General features: G+C 40.1%; 1 protein-coding gene across 9 annotated transcripts in view; it reads left to right on the top strand.

Moving 5' to 3' along the window:
- Positions 1-19457, top strand: part of CACNA1B (calcium voltage-gated channel subunit alpha1 B) — a 198276-nt gene that overhangs the window by 112676 nt on the left and 66143 nt on the right. For all 9 annotated transcript variants that reach the window (XM_070518200.1, XM_070518198.1, XM_044778229.2 and 6 more), the window contains exon 21: positions 17173-17299. In XM_070518200.1, coding sequence (XP_070374301.1) covers positions 17173-17299 — 127 coding nt within the window. The remainder of the gene's footprint in view (positions 1-17172; positions 17300-19457) is intronic.

Raw genomic sequence — 19457 nt, 5'->3', positions numbered from 1 at the left:
CATTGTTATTTTTCTGCTTGATTGCACTGGCTAATACACTATCAGATAACAGTGGCATTAGTGGTACCCTTACCTTGCTTCTGCCTTCACAACGTAAGATTCTGGTTTTAGACTTGAGAGGGGTGTGTGTGTTTATAGAATTATATTACAGTATCCATTAATTCCTATTTCAGTAAGTGTTTTTATCTGGAATAGATGTTGAATTTTGTTGAAGGCCTTTTCAGCATCCATAGAGATCATTTAGTTTTTCCCCTTAAATATACAGGTTTATAGTAATGAATTTTCTGATACTGAACTGTCTTTGCAATCTTAGAATAAACCACATTTAGCTATCATATTTATTTTTAATATGATGTTAGATTCAGTTTGTTAATATTTTATGTAGGATTTTTGGATTGATATTTCAAAGTTAAATGTGTTCTGTAGCTTTCTTATATTATGTTCAAGTATCGTAAGGGTTAGACACTAGTGCTATACAGTTATCTCTTGCTTAACTTCACTAATCTGTTCCCGAAAATCAAATGTTGTATTGGGAGTCCCATTTCCTATTATTTTAAATAGGAAAAACTATAATGTACTGTAAAAGTTATGGTGTATTACAATTGATTCTCCTCAAAATCCCCAACTAATTTCTTAAAATATGACTAAAGCACAGTTAACCGCTGAAAAGTAGAAACTATCATATTAGGACATAGAATACTTAATACATGGTGTCCTAATCACCACAGTTAGAATAGCTGTTAACAGGCACTTGCTGTGGATGCCTCCTTCACTGCAACTATCAAACTTTTCAGAGACATTCACACACAATTCTGATAGTTGACCAATTGAATTCAGAATCTTGACTGAGAGTTTTTCCCCACTTTTTAAAATTAAAAATGTTATATTGAGTTTTGGGGATGCATACACTTTTCCTACATAAACATCAGCCAAAAAAACCCCCCAAAACCCAAAAACGTTGTAATGAGAGATGTCGTTGTAATGGAGAGACATCTATATTCTCTTGAAGTATGGGTATTATAAAACTAAGAGGCGCTCTACTGGGAAATTTTACTTGAGGAGATGTTCTGTAGGATATACCTATTATTGATTCATAAAAAGAATTAGAAAGCTTTCACCTTTCCTTTTCTGGGATAGTTTTAGTAGCATTAGGATTGCTTGGTCTTTAAAGATTTGGTAGAATTCCCTTGTGAAATCATCTGAGTCTGTTTTTTTTTGGTAGGGCAATTCTTCGATAAGTTCTCTGTTTCTGTATGGATATTGATCTGTTTAAACTTTCTTAACTCCTGAGACCAGTTTGGTAAATTATGATTTCCATAGAAATGATCCATTTGATTTAGGTTTTCCAATTTATGTACATAGAGTTATGCAAAGAAGTGGCTCAAATTGTTTTTTTTTTTTTAAATTTTCTCTGGTTCAGTGTTTTTACCCTTTCTCATTTTTTATCCTGTATATTTTATGTTTTCCTCTTTTTTTCTTGATTAGATTAGTGGTTTATATTTTTGTAGATTTTAATAAAAAGAACTAGCATTTTAACTTATTTATTAGTTCTACTATGGTTTTGTCTTTTAAATTGTTACTTTCCAATTTTATCTTTATTATTTCCCTCCTTTTGCCATTTTTGTCTCATTTTATTGTTCCTTTTCTAGCTTCTTTGGTTGGGACTTTATTTATTTCATTCTTTAATTTGTATTATATGATTATTTAAAGCTATGAATTTTTCTCTGCTAATTTAATTCTATCCTATGGATTCTGACATTTGGCATCTCCATTTTCATCATATTTTAAAGAAATTATGTACTTTGGTGTGTATTTCCCCTAGGTGTTTATAGATTCCTTAGGATTTTCTACAAAGAGAATCAAGGCATTTGCAAATGAACACTTTTATTTTTTACTTTCTGACATAGATGCCTTTTATTTCCTTTTCTTCCCTCGTTTCACTGGCCGTAACTTCCAGTACTATGTTGGATAGCAGTGGTGAGAAGCTGACATCCTTCTGTCATTTCCATCTTGTGTTAGGAGGGAGCATACAGTCTTTCACCATTAAGTATGATGTTAGCTATAGATTTTTGGAGGTTTTTTGGTAGATATTCTTTATCAAGTTGAGGAAATTCCCCTCTATTCCTTTTTTTCTGGGATTTTTTTGTATTGAATTCTTTCAAATGATTTTCTGCATCAGTTGATATGATCATGTGGTTTTTCTTCTGTAATATGGTAGTTGACATTGATTGATTTTCAAATATTAAGCTGGCCTTGCATCCCTGGGATGAACTCTACTAGTCATGGTGTATAATTATTTATATATATTGCTGAATTCTTCTTGGCTAGTATTTTGTTAAGGAGTTTTACCTCTGTATTCATGAGGGATATTAGTGTGTAATTTTCTTTTTTGTATGGCATACCTCATTTTATTGCACTTTGCAGACATTGCATTTTTTACAAGACCCTGTTCCAGCAAAAATATCATGACTCATTGAAGGCACAGATGATGGTTAGCATTTTTTGGCAGTAAAGTATTTTTTAATTAAGATATGTATATTGTTTTTTTAGACATAATTCTATTGCACACTTAATAGACTACAGTATAGTATAAACATAACTTTATATGCACTGGGAAACCAAAAAATTCATGTGACTCACTTTATTGCGCTATTAACTTTATTGCAGTGGTCTTGAACCAAACCTGCAATGTCTCCGAGGTATGCCTTTACTGTCTTTGTCTGGTTTTGGTATCAGAATAATGCTGAATTGAATTGGAAAGTATTCCTTCTTCTATATTTTTAAGGAGATTGTGTAGAATTGGTGTTAATTCTCTTTTAAATGTTTAGTAGAATTTGTCAGTGAAACATTTCTTTTTTGGAATTTAAAAATTATCCTCAATAGTTATAGGGCTATGCTATATCTATTTCATATTGGGTGAGTTATAGTAGTTTGTCCTTTTGAAGGAATTGATCCATTTTATTTAAATTGTCAAATTTACGTGTGTATAGTTGTTTGTAGTATTCCCTTATTATCCTTTTGATATCTTCATGAACTGTAGTGACAGTCCCTATCTCCTTCTTGGTATTGGTGATTTGTGTCTTCTCTTTTTATTTTGTCAGTCCTGCTAGAATTTTGTTAACTCATTGATCTTTTCAAAGAACTAGACTCTTGTTTCATTGATTTTATCTATTGTTTTTCTGTTTCCAATTGCATTTGATTTTTACTCTTTATTTTTTTCTTCAGGTTTATTTTACTCTTTTTTAGTTTCTTGAGATGGGAGCTTAGATTATTGATTTGAGTCTTTTCTTCTTTTCTAATGTAAACAGTGCTATAAATTTTCTTCTTAGCATTGCTTTAGCTGTATCTCACAGATTTTGATGTGTTATATTTTTGTTTTCATTCAGTTCCATTTAAAAAACTTCCCTTGAGACTTCCTCTTTGACTCATGGATTATTTAGAAGTGTGGCATTTAGTTTCCAAGTGTTTGGAGATTTTCCTGTTACCTTTCTGTTATTGACTTCTAATTTGATTACTTTATAGTCAGTGAACACACTCTGTATGTTCAATTTTTTAAAAGTTGTTAAAGTTTGTTTTATGGCCCAGGAAATGGCATATCTTGATATGTGTCCTGTGGGTGCTTGAAAAGAATGTGCATACTGCTGTTGATCGGTGGTGTGTTCTGTAAGTATCAGTTAGATCCTGTTGGTTGATGGTGTTGTTGAGTTCTGTGTGCATGCTGATTTTCTGTCCAGATCTATCAATTCTTGAGAAAGGGCTATTCAAGCCTCCAACTATAAATATGGGTTGATCTGTCTCTCCTTTCAGTTCCATCAGTTTTTGCTTCGCTTGCTTTGCAGATCTGTTGCTGAGTATATACACATTTAGGATTGCTGCCTGCAAAGACTGACCCTTTTGTCATTGTGTAATGTATCTCTCTGTACCTGACAATTTTCTTTGCTCTGATGTCTACTTTATCTCATGCAAATATACCCACTTCTGCTTTATTTTGATTAATGTTTGCATGGTGTATCTTTTTCACATCTTTACTTTCAAACTAGCTATATAGTTATATTTAAGTGAGTTCTTGTAGACAGTATGTAGTTGGGCCATGTTTTTAATCTACTTTGTCTGTCCTTTTATTTGGTGTATTTAGACCATTAACATTTAATGTAATTATATATGTTATGACTTAAGTCTGCTGGGTTTTTTTTGTTTTGTTAGTTCTTTCATTTTTAATTTCTCTGGTTTCTTTTTCCTGCCTTCCTGTGGGTTATTTGTATATGTTTTAGAATTCCATTTTGATTTGTCTACAGTACTTTTAAGTTTTGGTTTTTTAATGGTTGCTCTGGATATTACTTATATATATATAACTTATCCCAGTCTATTGGGGTTGTCATGTTACCAGTTTGAGTGAAGTATAGAAAGTTTACCTCTCTTTTTCCTCCTCATGTATAATATAATTGTCTTAAATATTTCCTCTACATATATTTAGAACCACATCAGTGTGTGATAATTTTGCTTCAACTGTCAAACATAATTTAGAAAGCTCAAGAGGAGAAGGAAAGTGTTGAATTTACCCATATTTTTACTCCTTCTATTGTTCTTTCTTCCTTCCTGATATTCCAGTATTTCTTCTCTCATAATTTACTTTCTATTTGGAGGACCTTCCTTAGCCATTCTTTTAGGGCAGGTCTGCAGGTGGCAAATGCTCTTAGTTTTCCTTCATCTGAAAATGTCTTGATTTTCCCTTCATTCCTGAAGGATATTTTCACTGGGTATAGAATTCTGGGTTGACAGTTCTTTTTTTTTCAGCACTTGAAAAAACGTGTGCCTCTTCCTTCTGACCTCCATGGTTTCTGATGAGAAATCCACTGTCATTCGAATTGTTTTCTTCCTATAGGTAAGATGTTGTTTCTCTCTTGCTGCTTTCAAGATTTTTTTCTTTGTCTTTATATTTCTGAAGTTTGATTATGATGTATTTTGGCATGGGTTTTTTTAGGTTTATCCTGCTTGGGGTTCATTCAGCTTCTTGAATTTGTAGGTTTATGTCTTTTTGCCAAATCTGGAAATTTTTCATCCATTATGTCTTTGAATACGTCTTCAGCTCTGCCCTCTTTCTCTTTTCTTTCCAGGACTCTGTTGACATGATTGGTAGATCTTTTGTTATAGTTGCAAAGGTCCCTGAGGCTCTGTTCACTTTTTTGGGTCTATTTTCTCTCTGTTGTTCAGATTGGATAATTTCTATTGTTCTGTGTTCCAATTCAGTGATTCTTTTCTCTGTCCCCTCCACTCTGCTGTTGAGCCCATCTGTCGAGTTTTTGATTACAGTTATTGTATTTTTCAGTTCTAAAATTTCTATTTTGTTCTTCCTTATATTTTATTTCTTTGTTAAGATTTTCTATTTCTTTGCTGAGATTTTCTGTTTTTTCATTTGTTTCAAGTGTGTTTTTAATCGTCTGTTGAAGCATTTTTATGATGGGTGCTTTAAAATCATCATCAGATAATTCCCACATCTATATCATCTTGGTGTCTATTGATTGTCTCTTCTCATTCAAATGGAGATTTTCCTGGTTCCTGGTGTGACAAGTGATTTTTGATTGAAGCCTAGACATTTCCATATTATGCTATGAGCCTCTGAGTTTTATTTAAATCTTCTGTTCTAGCTGGTATACTGTGACACTGCTCCAGCAGGAAGAGGGTTTGGAACTGCCTCATTATTGACTGATGGGGTGAAAGTACAGGTGCCTCACTCAGCTGTCCCCTCGTGAGAGTGGGCTTCTTGCTCCTGCTGGGCTCACATGGGAGTTCCATCTCCCCATGGATATCCTCCTCTCTGGGAGGGGTGAGAGTGCCTTGTTACTGCTCCCCATATGGCTTCCATTGACACAGTGGGGATTGACCTCATTACTTTTGGGTGGTGGTTAAAAGTCCTGGCTTCCCACTAGGGTTCGCTCTAGCAGGTAAAGGGAAGGGGGTACCTCATTACTTCTGGGTGGGAATCGAAGTCCAGGCTATCCATGTGACCTTTACTGACATTGCATGGGTTGGGGGCCTTGTTACCACAGAGTGAGAGTCCCTGCTCTCCACTTGGCTCTCTTTGATACCACCCAGGCAGGGGCTTTGGGATACCTCATCATAGGCTGGTAAGGGTGGAGTCTAGGCTCCACGCCTGGTCTCTGCTCATACGAGTGGAGATGGAGCTGCAGTTTTTTCTGGGTGTTTGGCTGTAGTGGAGGGGTTGTCGTCTACAAGTTTCCTGTCTTGCTAGGCTGTGCCTTTCCTGGTCCTGTCACTAGGGGAGAGTTGACTTTTGTCAGGGCTTTAAAAATTCTGTGCCTGTTGGTGTTTGCTGGTTCTCCAGCACTAGGAATATATGAGGCATTAAAGAAAACCCAGAAGAGAAAAACTTATTGCTGTGTTGTTCCTCAGGTCCCAAGGTCCCTAACCAATCTGCTTCCTTCTCTCCTCCTTTCAGAATCTTCTTGTGTTTGCCTTATATGTGATGTCCAGTGTTCTTAGTTGGGTTTGGCAGGATGAATGGGGGAAAGTACTCCTATTCCATCTTTTCAGAAGCTGAAGTCTTGAGTTGATTTTTATATATGATGTGAGGTAAAGGTTGAGGTTCTTTTTACCCTCCTATCCATGGGTATCCATTTGTTTCAGTGCAGTTTATTGAAAAGGCTATCCTTTTTTGGGGGTGGTGGAGGAAGATGGGCCCTGAGCTGACATCTGTGCCAGTCTTCCTCTATTTTGTATGTGGGACATCGCCACAGCATGGCTTGATGAGCAGTGTGCAGGTCCGCACCTGGGATATGAACCTGTGGCCCCTGGGCCACTGAAGCAGAGCACGTGAACTTAACCAGTATGCCACCAGGCTGACCCCAGGGCTATCTGTTTTTTGTTGGATTAATTACTTTGGCACTTTTGTCACAAATCAATGGATTGGTGTTACTTCATTTCAGGTAAAGTTTCTGGGGTTACAGTTTTAATGGTAGTTCTATTACATTGTTTATTTTTGTTTTTCCGACATTCCAAATGTTAGATCTTCTTTGCCTGTCTTCTGCATAACTTTCTCTCTGATCCTTTTGAAAACTCATTCCTTAGTTTGCATTTTTCCTTTTGGCTCATTTCACTCCCTTGCAATACTTTCAGTCACATCTGTTTCCCTTGTACTGCTTGTGGTTTCTGAGACTATTTTATCTTTTTTCAGTCTCCCTCCTGAGTTTGGTCAGTTCTCATTTCACGCCTCCTAGTTGTCCGTGCATTTTTATTTTGAGCTTTTGAATCTGATCTGTGGTGTTTTTTTCTTATTAACAATTGCTTGTTTAATTATATTTAATTCATGTTGGAAGGTTGTGTTATAGTTTTTCTCTGCTTTGCAGTTGTTTTTTGTGGAGTACTTTGACTAGCTGAAAAGTTTTCAGTCTTTCTTTCCATTTTCTTATGGTAGAAGCTTTGTATGGATGTTGGGTTCCTTTTTCTGAAAATGAGGAAGTGTGTTAAATTTTCCTGGACCAGCTGTCACATGTGATTTTGTGGAGAGTGTGTGTATGGGGGTGGGTTGGGCAGCTCACTTGCTTTCTGGTTCAAGAACACCCTCTTCTATTAGTACCATGATATTCAGTTTCTTTACTCAGTGATGCCTTGGGGGGAGTGTCTGTCTAGCTATGATTCTATGATAATACCCTATCTCTGGAGGACCCTGGACCTTAGCCACTTGTTTCTTTCCCTCTATCACTAAGCCACCAAAGGTACCTCTCCCTTTCAAGTATCTTTTTCTCCAGAAGCAGTCATCCCAAGGTTGCCACCTCCAGTCCCATGTACTTTCCAAGCCCTTCCTTTCAAGCCCCCAGGAGCAGTGCTCTGATCCACTAGGTCTCAGACCTGTACTCAGTATTTGTAGGGTAGGGCCCGCTTTTCTGTGGATGAACACTACTCGGCGTTGTCCATGTTCCACCAACACTAGGATCCTGCTGCACTCTCCCTCTTCCACACAGTCCCTGCCTGATTCTGCAGGTCTCAGAGGTCTGTTTCCTCACTTACATGTAAATACAAGTTTGTAGGTTTCTTATTTCCCATATGCTGTAGGTGTGGACTGTGGGTGATTTTCTTACCTCTCCTTATTGACCATATGGTTTATGGAAGCTATGGGGAGAAATTTGAGTGTGAGTGACTGCCATTATCTATGAGAGCCAGCCTCTTATCTTTTTAGTTTCTGCTGGATTTGTAGTTATGGCCACTATTACATTTCTGATTTCTTTCCTTCCTTCCTTCTCTCCATTATTCCCTCCTTCTCTCCTTCCTTTGATAAACCATTTTTTCCCTAAAAGTTTGTCAATTTAAGTAGACTATCAAAGTCTCGATCTTTGGCTTTCTGTTTTTTTTTCCCCAATATCACTCTTTTGTGTGTGTGTGTGAGGAAGATTGGCCCTGAGCTAACTAACATCCATTGCCAATCTTCCTCTTTTTGCTTGAGGAAGATTGTCACTGACTTAACATCTGTGCCAGTCTTCTTCTTTTTGCTTGAGGAAGATTGTTGCTGAGCTAACATCTGTGCCAATCTTCCTCTATTTTATGTAGGGTGCCACCACAGCATGGCTTGACAAATGGTGCTAGGTCTGCACCCAGGATCTGAACCTGCAAACCCTGGGCCACCCGAGCAGAGCACACGAACTTAACCGCTACGCCAATTGGCCGGCTCCCAATCTTTGGCTTTCTTGATCTTCTCTATTGTATCTTTTTTTCTCCTGTTTCACTAATTTATTTTCTTATTTATTATTTCCTTTCTTCTACTTTCTTTATCGTTATTGTAATATTCTTTTTCCCATTTATTAGTTGCATACTCAGCTCATGATATTGAAGTCTTTCCTACTTTGCTAATAATGTGTTTAAGGCTTTAAGTTTCACCCTAAGAATTATTTTAGCTGTGTCTTACATGTTTCAAAACATTGTTATTTTTTAGTTTTAAATCTTTTTCCAAGTTTCATTCATGATTTCTTATTTGATCCATGAGTCCTTTGTAAGTATGTTTTTGAATTTCCAAAGACAGAGGTTTCTTAGTGTGTTTTTTAAATTTTTGTTTTTGCTTTTTTTTTCTTTTGCTATTGATTTCATTATTCCTTCTTGTATTTCATCACTCTTTGTATTTCAGATCACCCATTTGGCTTTTTTGTTCCTTCCGCTTGAAGAACATCTTTTCTTATTTCTTTTAGTGAGATTTGATGACAGTAAATTCTCTCAGTTTGCTTGAAAAATCTTTATTTTGCCATTGTTTGTGAGAAGCAGTTTCACTTTGTATGGAATTCTAGTTTGTTAGACACTTTCTCTCAGCACGTTGACGCTGTTCCCATCTTCTCCTGCGGTTTCTATGGAGGAACTGCCATTCGTCTAATTGTTCCTCTCTGTGGCTCTGTCTTCTCCCTACTGCTGCTTACATGAAAACCTTTTTATTATGGAAAATTAAAACACTGAAATCAGAGACACAAGTATAATGAACACTTGTATTTCTGTCACCAGCCCGCAAGAGTTATCCATCTTTTGCCAATCTTGTTTCTCTTGTATGTTTTCTTTGGTATGTTATTTTAGGTACAGTCATGCATTGCTTAACGTTCTGAGAAATGTGTTGTTAGGAGATTTTGTTGTTATGTGAACATCACAGAGTGTGCTGACACAAACCTAGATGGTAGAGCCTACTATACACCTAGGCTCTATGGTGCTAATCTTATGGGACCACTGTTGCATGTGTGGCCCATTAGTTGACCAAAATGTCGTTATGTGGCACATGACTATAGAACTGTCTTTAAACATCTCTAACAATTAAGGATTTAACAACTTCAGTAGCCTATTATTTCACCTAGCAATATTGATAATAGTTCATTAATGTTATCTAATACTTACCCAAGTTCAAATTTTACCAATTATCTTAAAAATTGCTTTTTACAGTTGTTTTGTTTGAATCAAGATCCAGATAAGATTTACTCATTTGACTTTGCTTAGTCTGTCTACGTCTCTTACTCTATAACAGTTTCTCCCCTGTTTTTTACACATTCCATTTATTTGTTGAAGAAACCATGTCATTTGTCCTGTAGAATTTCCCACCTTCTGGGTTTGGTTGATTGCCTCATGGTGTCATTGAGCGTGTTCCTCTATCCTCAGTGCCTCCTGTTAACTGGTAACTCGATCTAGAGCAGGCCTCTGAACCCTGGCATTATTGACATTGTTGTTGGCGGCTGTCTTGTGCATTTTAGGATGTTAGCAGCATCCTTGGCCTTTATTCTTTAGTAGCACCCGGTAGTTGTGACAACCAAAAAATGTCTCCAGACATTGCCAAATAATCCCTAGGAGGCAAAATCTCTCTTGTTTGCGAACCACAGATCTAGAGATTTGATTGGAGTCAAATTAACTCTTTTGAGAGCTTCTTAGGTGGTAGTATAGACTTCCTATTGCATTACGTTGCTGTTACGTAGTGCCTAGTGTTTTCCTTTTGGTGATGTTAAGCTTGATCAGTGGGCTTGGCCTCATTCATCCTTGTCCTCCACTAGCCTTTCCCTAATGGTTTTAGCGCACACTCATGACTGTCACCTAGATCTGTGATTGTATTAGGCGTCACAAAATGATGGATGTATAATCTTAACATTCTTTCTGCATTTGTTATTTTGACTTTTTCTGTAAGGAAGAACTTACTCATCAACTGTTTGGTTACCCTGAAATACAGTTTGTATTTGTATTAAGCAAGGCACATGCTTAATTCTGTCCCTCATTTGTGTGTGAGCTTTCAAAATAGTGAGTTGGTGCCCTTAGAAGTCCCAATATGACCAATGAGAAATTTAAGAAATTATTATGAATTTTTGGATTTTAATGCATTTGATGTGTTTAAGTCCTTTGAACTCACTCTTACTTTTCATGCCCAAATTACCCATCTTTGATCAGCGGGAGCCCCTGGAAGTCGGCTTTTGTGACCTCCTCACGCCTGTGGTCATCTTGGACAGCTTTCCGGTTCTCATCTATGACAGCAATTCCCGGATCATTGTATACTTTTCCTGCCCAAGACCTGGAATCAGCCTTTTCTCTAAGAAGACCTGTGTGCTGCACACTGGCTATTCCTATAGGTTTCCTTCCCTACTTCAGTGGGCTTTTTGCCCACAGTGGCCTCGCCTTTAGCTCTTCTTCAGAGGACCGCCCTCGACTGTGGTGGTGCTTTGCCAATGCATGCAGAGGATGGGCAGTGAAAGTATGTGAGAGTTCACAGCCCCCAGGTGGGCCCAGCCAACGAAGGAAGGGCCAGGGAGTGTGACAGCCAGCCCTTTGGCTTTGAGTCAGGACAACATTGAGGTTTAATTCAGACTCCAGAGCTCCCCGTGGGAGCAGGCTGACCCTACTGTTGCAAAGCTTCTTTAGCTTCTTTCTCTTCCCTCTTCGGCTTTCTTGCTCCCTCCAGTTTCTTCTGGGAGTATGTCCTCGATCAGTCAGTTGCACATGGACCCTCATCTCATGCTCTGCTTCTGTAGAACCTGGTATGAGATGCTGTGGCTCCTTTGATGAGAAATGATATTTATTTATAATGTGGTCTTGGCTACTGGGTGTTTATTGCTTTTAGGCTTTTCAGGACTTTGTTTTTCTTTTTAAAGAGAAGAATATATCATGTGTTCTTTTGGCTTCTGTAATTTAAATGTAAGATTATAGGATTTTTATCTAACTTCTTTGATTTTGTATTTGTATCTCTTTTCTCTTATCCTGAAAATTTTGTCTTTTTATGTTTTTAAGAGAAGTTTTAGTTCATAGTTAAAATTAAGCAGAAAGTATAGAGATATGCCATATGCTCCCTGCTCCTGCACACACACAACCTGCCCCACCATTAACATGCCCACACCAGAGTGGTACATTTGTTACACTCGATGAGCCTATGTCATACGTCATTGTCGCCCAAAGTCCATAGGTTATGTTAAGGTTCACTCGTGGTGTTTCACAGTCTAAGGGTTTGGACAAATGTATAATGACATGTATCTACCAGTATAGTATCAAACGGAATAGTTTCACTGCCCTAAAATTCCTTCTTTTTGTCTTTTTACTTTGCTGAATCTGTTTCTTAAATGGTGTTGTTTAAAAAATTGTGTTTTCTAATTATTTGGTCCTACTATGTAGAAATAGAAGCAGTTTTTGTCTGTTGATTTTGTGTCCAGCCACAGAGTTGCCAAACTCTTTTGTTACTCTAAATAATGTTTTGTAGATTATTTTGTTTTCTATGTAGACACAGTTGTACTGCCTATGAATATATAATATTTGACCCATGAACTCTAAAGTCTGTTTTTCAATTTCCAGGTGTAAAATTTAAATCTTAATTATCCTTCTGTTTCTTATTACTGCCTTAACTTCTAACTTAATTGCACTGTGATTAGAGAATATGACCTATATGATGGTTTCCTTTGAGATGTACTTAGGATTGCTTTGTGGCTTAGCATGTGGTCAACTTTTGTAAAAGTACCATGTGTGCTTAAAAGCAATATGTTTTCTCTAATTTGGGGAACACTGAGATTTTTATATTTGTCTGCTAAATCAAATTTGTTAGTTGCATTGCTAAATATGCTATATATTCACTAATATTTTGCCTGATTGGTGCATCGCTAATTGAGAGAGGTGCATTGAAACCTCTTTCTCTCCATAGACCTGTCAGCTCCTGCTTTGTAGATATATTTATTTATTTAATGCAGTTATTTTGAAGAGTTTGAAGCATGCAGCTCCATACAGAAAACAGTCTAACAGATGACCAAGTACTAGTGCACATTTCCTGAGCTAGTAACCATGTTTTTCTGAATCTCTTCTGTGGGGCTTTTTCTTTTATTTCTTCTTCAGAAAAAAAACCTTTCTATTAAAATATATGTGTTTGATTTCTGTAGTTTAAGCTACTTTATGTATGTTTAATATTGTTATGTCTTATTGGAGCTTAACCTTTTGTCATCTTGTGGTGATCCTCTTTAATAATTATTTTTTTCTTAAAGTGTGTTTTTCTCATGTGAATATACATATTCACTGAGCTTTTTTCTTTTTAAAGAATCATTTGCCAGGTGAATCTTTTTCCATCTTATGACTTTCAACCTTTATATGGCCTTATATTTTAAGCTTATCTTTTGGAAACTACATATAACTGTATTTTTAAAAAATCCAGCTGGATAATCTATATCAATTAATAGCCAGGTTCAGTCTGCTTATATTTATTGTGATTATCAGTTTACTTGGACTTGCTTCATCCATTTTGGCTTGTGACATTTGCTTCATTTTTTCCTATGCTTTTTTTCTCCTTTCCTTCTTTTTTAATGTTGCCTAATTGGTTGTTTATTTGCTTACATATCACATTTTCCCCTCTACTGGTTTAAAAACTATGCATTCTATGTCTGTTTTTAGTGGTTATCCTTGTAATTCTAACGTGTGTGCAGAACAAAATCTACAGTTATTTGTTATATTAAGTCCTTTGAACTGCAGCTCCAACCACGTCTCTCCCAGGTTCCTTGTTATTGTCGTCCCACATTTCAGTCCTGTTTCTAAGCTCACAAAATAGATATTATTCTCATTTGGACTTTATAGGTACTATATTTATTTAGATTTACCAGTTTCTTGGCTTACTAATTTTTTGGCTTACCTTTTGTTGCATCTCAGACCTTCCTTTAATGTCATTTTCCATCTTCCTGAAGTACAGACATTCCTGCTGTAACATGATATATGTATTCCTGAAAATGCCGTGGACCGAAAATAAGACGCCTTGTAGAAAAAATAGGGTTAAGAGCAAATGATTTAAGATCGATGCAACTCTGTAACCAGAACACTAATAAAAACAAGAACAATCCTGATAAAAAGGAAGAGCAAAGTTAAATCTGTATTGGCTTTTGCACCCAGTATCAAGCCTTCAACCCTGCTTTCTCCTTTGAGGTGAGGCCAGCCTCATCTTGCGCGTGTGCAGCAATGACTGGAGGGGAATTCATCGTAACTGACTAAGGGGCTCACTTCTCTGTTCTTCTCCCCTCTCTGAGATTTTGCCCCTCATTCCCAGACACCATGTCATCCTCTAACTCCAAGCTTTTTCTCCTCTTCCTGGTAAGAGGGTTGCTTTCTGCTTGGGTTCTGTTTCCTTGCAGTGCAAATAGGAAAATGGCCTCGGGAAAAGTTGGGGTGCCAGGGTTGTCACCCCCTGTGCTTCCCTCCTCCCAGGGATTGTAGCTTCTCAGGATCTGTCCATCTTGATTGGTTCCCAGTGCCTTTAAACAGTTATGTTTTTTATTTTGTTCAGCTTTATAGTTGTTTTCAGTGAGAGAATGAGTCCATTTTAAGTGTCTCTGTCACAGGCCGTTGAAATGCTGGGTCAATTTTATAGACTTTTATTGCTTGTTAATTTTTTCAAGGTTTGTTTTTTAATTTCTTTACATATTTGTATTCAGTTTTTATATTCCTCATCTGAAAATTCTTGTATCTGAAGTCCATGGAGAGTGTAAAGCTATTACTGTTTCTGCTGTCTTTCTCTCATGGTGATCTTGAGTCCTTGTTTGTTTGGTGATATTTATTATTTTGAGTTCCTATATTATTGACCCTAATCTACCCTTTCTCAACTGGGGTTTTGTGAGATAAGCCCTGCAGAAAATGAATTAGTCAACTCCTTTTTTAATTCTCCTAAGGATGGTACGTAGCTAGTGCCGTTCTAAGTGTATAGGAGAGAAAGTCTTTCTATACTATGCATGTCTTTGGACATTAGGGCTTACATTCTCCTCAAGTTGAGAAGGGTTGCCTTAATCTCTGGGGTCTCTGTGGGCCAGATGAGGGATGTTTTGTCGGAGAGGAGTGATATTTGCTTTCCCAGAAGGCCAGGGCTCTAGCAGTCTGGGCTCACTGTAGCCCTTGTGAGGGAGCAGTTTCCCAAGAAGCCGTGTTCGTCTTCCCTACCTTGTGGTGAGCCCACGGCACGGGGTTCTGTCCCGGCATTTGTAGATCGTGTGCCCACAGGGGATTCCTCAGCTCAGCCTCAGTTTCTTAATCTGAAAAATGCAGGTAATAATACATGCCAGTGAGTGCTCAGAGGATCAAGCATCTGGACCACGCCCAACACTGTTTCTGGGGAATGTTCTCTTCTGCTCCATACTCACCCTCTGTGTCTGGCCATCTTGCTTGATTATCTTCTGTTTCAATGGTTTAATTTTTGTTACTGTCAAGTATTTTTTTTTTAAATGAACTGCTTCCAACAATGAGTTTACTTAGTCTCCTCAGTTTTCATTTTGGTCTTCTCCCCACTTTTTTTTTGGTCTGCTTTGATTTAATTGATGATTTTTGTTGTAGTAAATCTGTTTCAGGAGAAGTATTTCCATCCAGGCTCTGGCATCTTTGTTCCACTTTTTTTTGAGCAGCAAAATTCTTCATTGAGTCCATATTGGTTCTTTTCTCCCAGTTTACTTATTCTTGGGTTTGCTTTATTGTTATTGTGGAAGAGTCTGAAAAGCTGTGGTTTTAAAATAATAAATGTTTCTTAATTTAAACGTGATGCGTGCTCATCATGGAAAGTCATTTTAAATGTGAAAAGTAGAGTGAAGAGAATGACATCGCCATCAGAGATCTCCCCAGTTATCCTTGTCCAGGTGTCACTTCTTGTCCGATGCGTGTTATTTTTGTAGTTCAGCTCATCTGGGATATACGAGTATGTAGCCTGCCTTTTTTTGTTAACTTACCATATCATAAACTTCTTTTGTCATTTAAACTATTTGTAGGCATTTTTAATATCCATAGTATAATGCTTCATGTAAGTATTGCATACTTAGTCTATCTCCTATGGTTGTACATTTTATAATCTTTAGTTATTGTAAAAGAACTTGTAACAAACACTTCTGTGCATATAGATTTTTGTGTGCATGCTTGATTTCCTTAGGAGATAATGCCCCACAAATTAAACCAACAGATAGAGGTTGTTAAGGCTTTAAGTAAGTCTTGCCCAGTTGCCTTCTAAGCAGATCATATATGTGCGCCTTCTGCGGGGAGACTCGACGGTACCGGGTGCAGGTAGGCTCACAGCCTAGGAGCCGTAAACCACTACCGCTGTGGCTTGCGCTGTTCTCGGATTCAGCTTGAGGCTTTTTTCTCTGGCCCAGCCGTTCTCTGCAGGACTTCAGAGTGGCTAGTGGTCAGGGGGAGAGGCCTGGAGCCTTGCTCTTCATGCAAGTTCTGGGGATAGCTATCCTCACTTCAGCTGCCCTTGAACATCCTCTTTGCTTATATATATATATTTTTTTAAGAAGTAAAAATGCGGTACAACAGTGGGCATTGGCTCCACTTCACTGCACTATCTCCCTGGGCGTCTTTGAGTTCTCAGGAACTCTGTCACCCACAGAACTGAAATATACATTCGGATCGTTAAAAACGAAAAACTATCGTGAGAAAAATAGTATGCACAGATGACACAATCTACTTAAAAGGAACAAAGGTCATGGGCATTTTAATCTTGGGGAGTCTGATTTGCAGGAGCCAAGCCTGAGACAGGGGTGCTGAGAGAGCAGAGGATGAGCCTCAGGGAAGCGGGGGAGTGGGGAGGAGAGCCAGAGTGTGGACTGAGCAGCGCCTGGCTGCCTGCGAGCTGGCCGTGCCCTGCTCTGCAGTGCCTGGCAGACAGGGCCTTCGCTACGTCCTGGAGAGCATCCAGGCCAGGTTAGACTGGATCACCAGTTTCCAGAGAGTGTCTGTAGTCCAGGGCTGCCCCTGCTCCTCCCTGCACGTGGTGATTTTCTCTAGGAGTGTACGCTGAATGGGGGGAAGGGGGCCTGCTGGCCTTGGTCTTCGGGGCTGAGGGGACGTTAGCGTTCTTAGAACACCTAGACTAACGGCACCAGTGGAGGCAGAGGCGTCTGGAGCCAAGGGTGCAGTGCTTGGTGAAGTAAGGGGTGCGGAAGGCTCTCTTAGGGTCTCTGTGCAGACGGCCCCAGCTCTCCAGTGCTGGCTTGGTCCTGGCCACTGCTCGCCTCAGTTGTGATCTGACCACGAGTTCAAGGAGTCTCATGTGAAGCTGGGTTTTTAGCCACACACCCTTCTCTGAGTGGGTCCATGAAGACCTGCCCCACTCGCCTGTGGGATTGGAACTGGGAGAGTGTCTGTTGCCCAGGTGAGACCTGTGTGATGTGAGCTTTGTGTGTGCCACACCCCTAACTCGGTGGCCCTGTGTCCTTGTAGGTGGTAACGTGGACCTGGAAAGCCAAGCAGAGGGGAAGAAGGAGGTGGAAGCTGATGATGTGATGAGGAGTGGCCCCCGACCCATCGTCCCATACAGCTCCATGTTCTGTTTAAGCCCCACCAACCTGTGAGTCTCCTTCACCTGCCCCTGCTGTGTGCCCATCCCATCCATCCATGGCCCATGAGCCACATGCGCATGATGGCTGCGTGTCCTAGAGTGACCTGGCAGGCACCAATTCTGTGCCCTTTTCATGTGTTAATGTCCTCATCATCACAGCAATCCACAAAGCTCACTTCACAGGCCTGTTGTTACCTCACTTCACAGACGAGGACACAAAGCCACAGGGGAGTGCTGTGACTTGTCCACAAACACACGGCCAGTCTTAGGGGTGGAGCTAGGGTTTGAACTCACACAGTCAGTCCTAGAGCCCTGCTGTGGCGTTTGTTCGTCTCTGCACACACGCACCCAGTTTACATCCATCATGCATTCGTGTTTCCACTTGTCCACCTCTGCATCGTGCTCACCATCTTCACTCACATGTCTATCCTTGTCTCCTCTCCTCTGTTCGTCTGTCACATAGTCACCATGCATTTCTTGTCCACTCATCAGTCCAACTGCCTTTGTTAGTTCAACCAATATTTATGAGCCCAACAACACTCTAGGTGCTGGGAATACACAGTGATGAACAGAACAGACAAGGACCCCTGTCCTTATTAAGCTTATGTGCTAGTGGGAGAGACAGACAGCAAACAAGACAAATAAGTGAAGGACATAAGGTGTCACATGGTGCTAAGTGCTAAGAGGAAATGCAAAGCAGCCAATGGAAACATGGACTGTTGGGGGTGCTGGAATGAAAGAGGAAAGGTCATGTTGGTCCTTCGTGGGAGGCAAGATTGGAGCAAAGACGAGAGGAAAGTCAGGGAGAGCACCCTGGACAGTGGTGACAGGGAGAGCAAAGGTAGAACCACCCAGCAGCCGGTGTGGCCAGGGTGGTCAGAGGGCAGCAGGGTCCCGTGGACTCATGCTCCATCCTTTACCCTTCTGTCCAGCAAGCCCTTCTCATTTGGGCATCCAGCAGTCTCTGCACTCAGCCCTCCATTATCCATCCTCCCTTCTTCCCTCCCTCTTCTTTCATTCAACTCAGATTCATGGGGAGCATGCTCTGCTCTGCTAGGGGTTAGGAGTAAAGTGGCGATGGAGACAGACATGGCCCCTGCCTCTCACCACCCACAGTATGCTGGAGGAGGGGAACAGCCTGTCACGTAAATACAGAGTGGGAAAGGTAGAGTAGGGAAGTGCTGGTGTCTGGGAGCAGGTGGGGAACATCAGCAGAGCTTTCCTGGAGGAAATGAGAGATCTCAGTTGAAACCTGAAGGTTGAATAAGCATTAAGATGAAAAGGGAGGGACAAACATTCTTTGTAGAGAGGAGAGAATTGACAGTGGTCCAGAAGTGGCAGATATCAGGCTCAGAACTGCTGGAGATAGAACTGGGTAGAGAAAAGCCTGTTATGTGTCCTGTGGAGAAACCTGGCATTGGCTGAGGAGCCCCGAGGAGCGTGGAGAGGTCGCCATAGCTTGGGGTAAGTGTGGCACAGTCAGTTTGCACTTGAGCAGAATATTTCGGTGGGAGACTGGAGGTGGGGAGACCACTCAGTTATGGTCAAAGTTTTCAGGAAGAGTGGTGGTGAGGTTTGGAAGTAAAATGCTTGGGGAGAAATTTTGGAGGTAGAACCTGCAGAATTTGATGATAAATTAGATGTGGAAGGGGAGGGAGGGGTCAAGGATGACACCTAGGGTTTCTGCTTGACAGCGGGGGCCCTGGCCGAGCCAGGGGAGGTGAATGGAGATCCTACATAGCCTGGGGCAGCTGGCAGAGGTCTCAGGGCCAGGTGGACTCGGGGATCTGAGCGAGGGGTAGAGCTAAGTGGTGGAGACGCACCCATGAGATGGACTGGTGACTGTTGATTAGAGGGAAAGAGGGACAGGGGCAGACGAGGGCCTGAGACGCAGCCTTGTGGAGGTGGAAGGAAAGGTGTTTCAATAAGGAGGGAGAAGAGCCAGCAGGTTGCCAGTAGCCCTAGGAAGGGCGACTCTGGCGGGTGCAGAGGCTGGAGCCAGTGACTCCTCACCCAGACAGCAGTGGTCAGGGTGCCGAGGAGCATAATAGGTCCCTTCAAAGGAGAGAGGGGAGTGGGTGGGTGTGCTGGGATGGAAAGTCCTTTCGGATGGAAGGTGCTTGGGAATAGGGAAGTGCTGGTGAGAGGAAGAGGTTGGAGAGGCTAA

This window comes from Equus asinus, chromosome 10 (genome assembly GCF_041296235.1).
Source record: "Equus asinus isolate D_3611 breed Donkey chromosome 10, EquAss-T2T_v2, whole genome shotgun sequence".
Lineage (NCBI taxonomy): Eukaryota > Metazoa > Chordata > Mammalia > Perissodactyla > Equidae > Equus > Equus asinus.
This window is presented reverse-complemented; position numbering and strand designations above follow the sequence as displayed.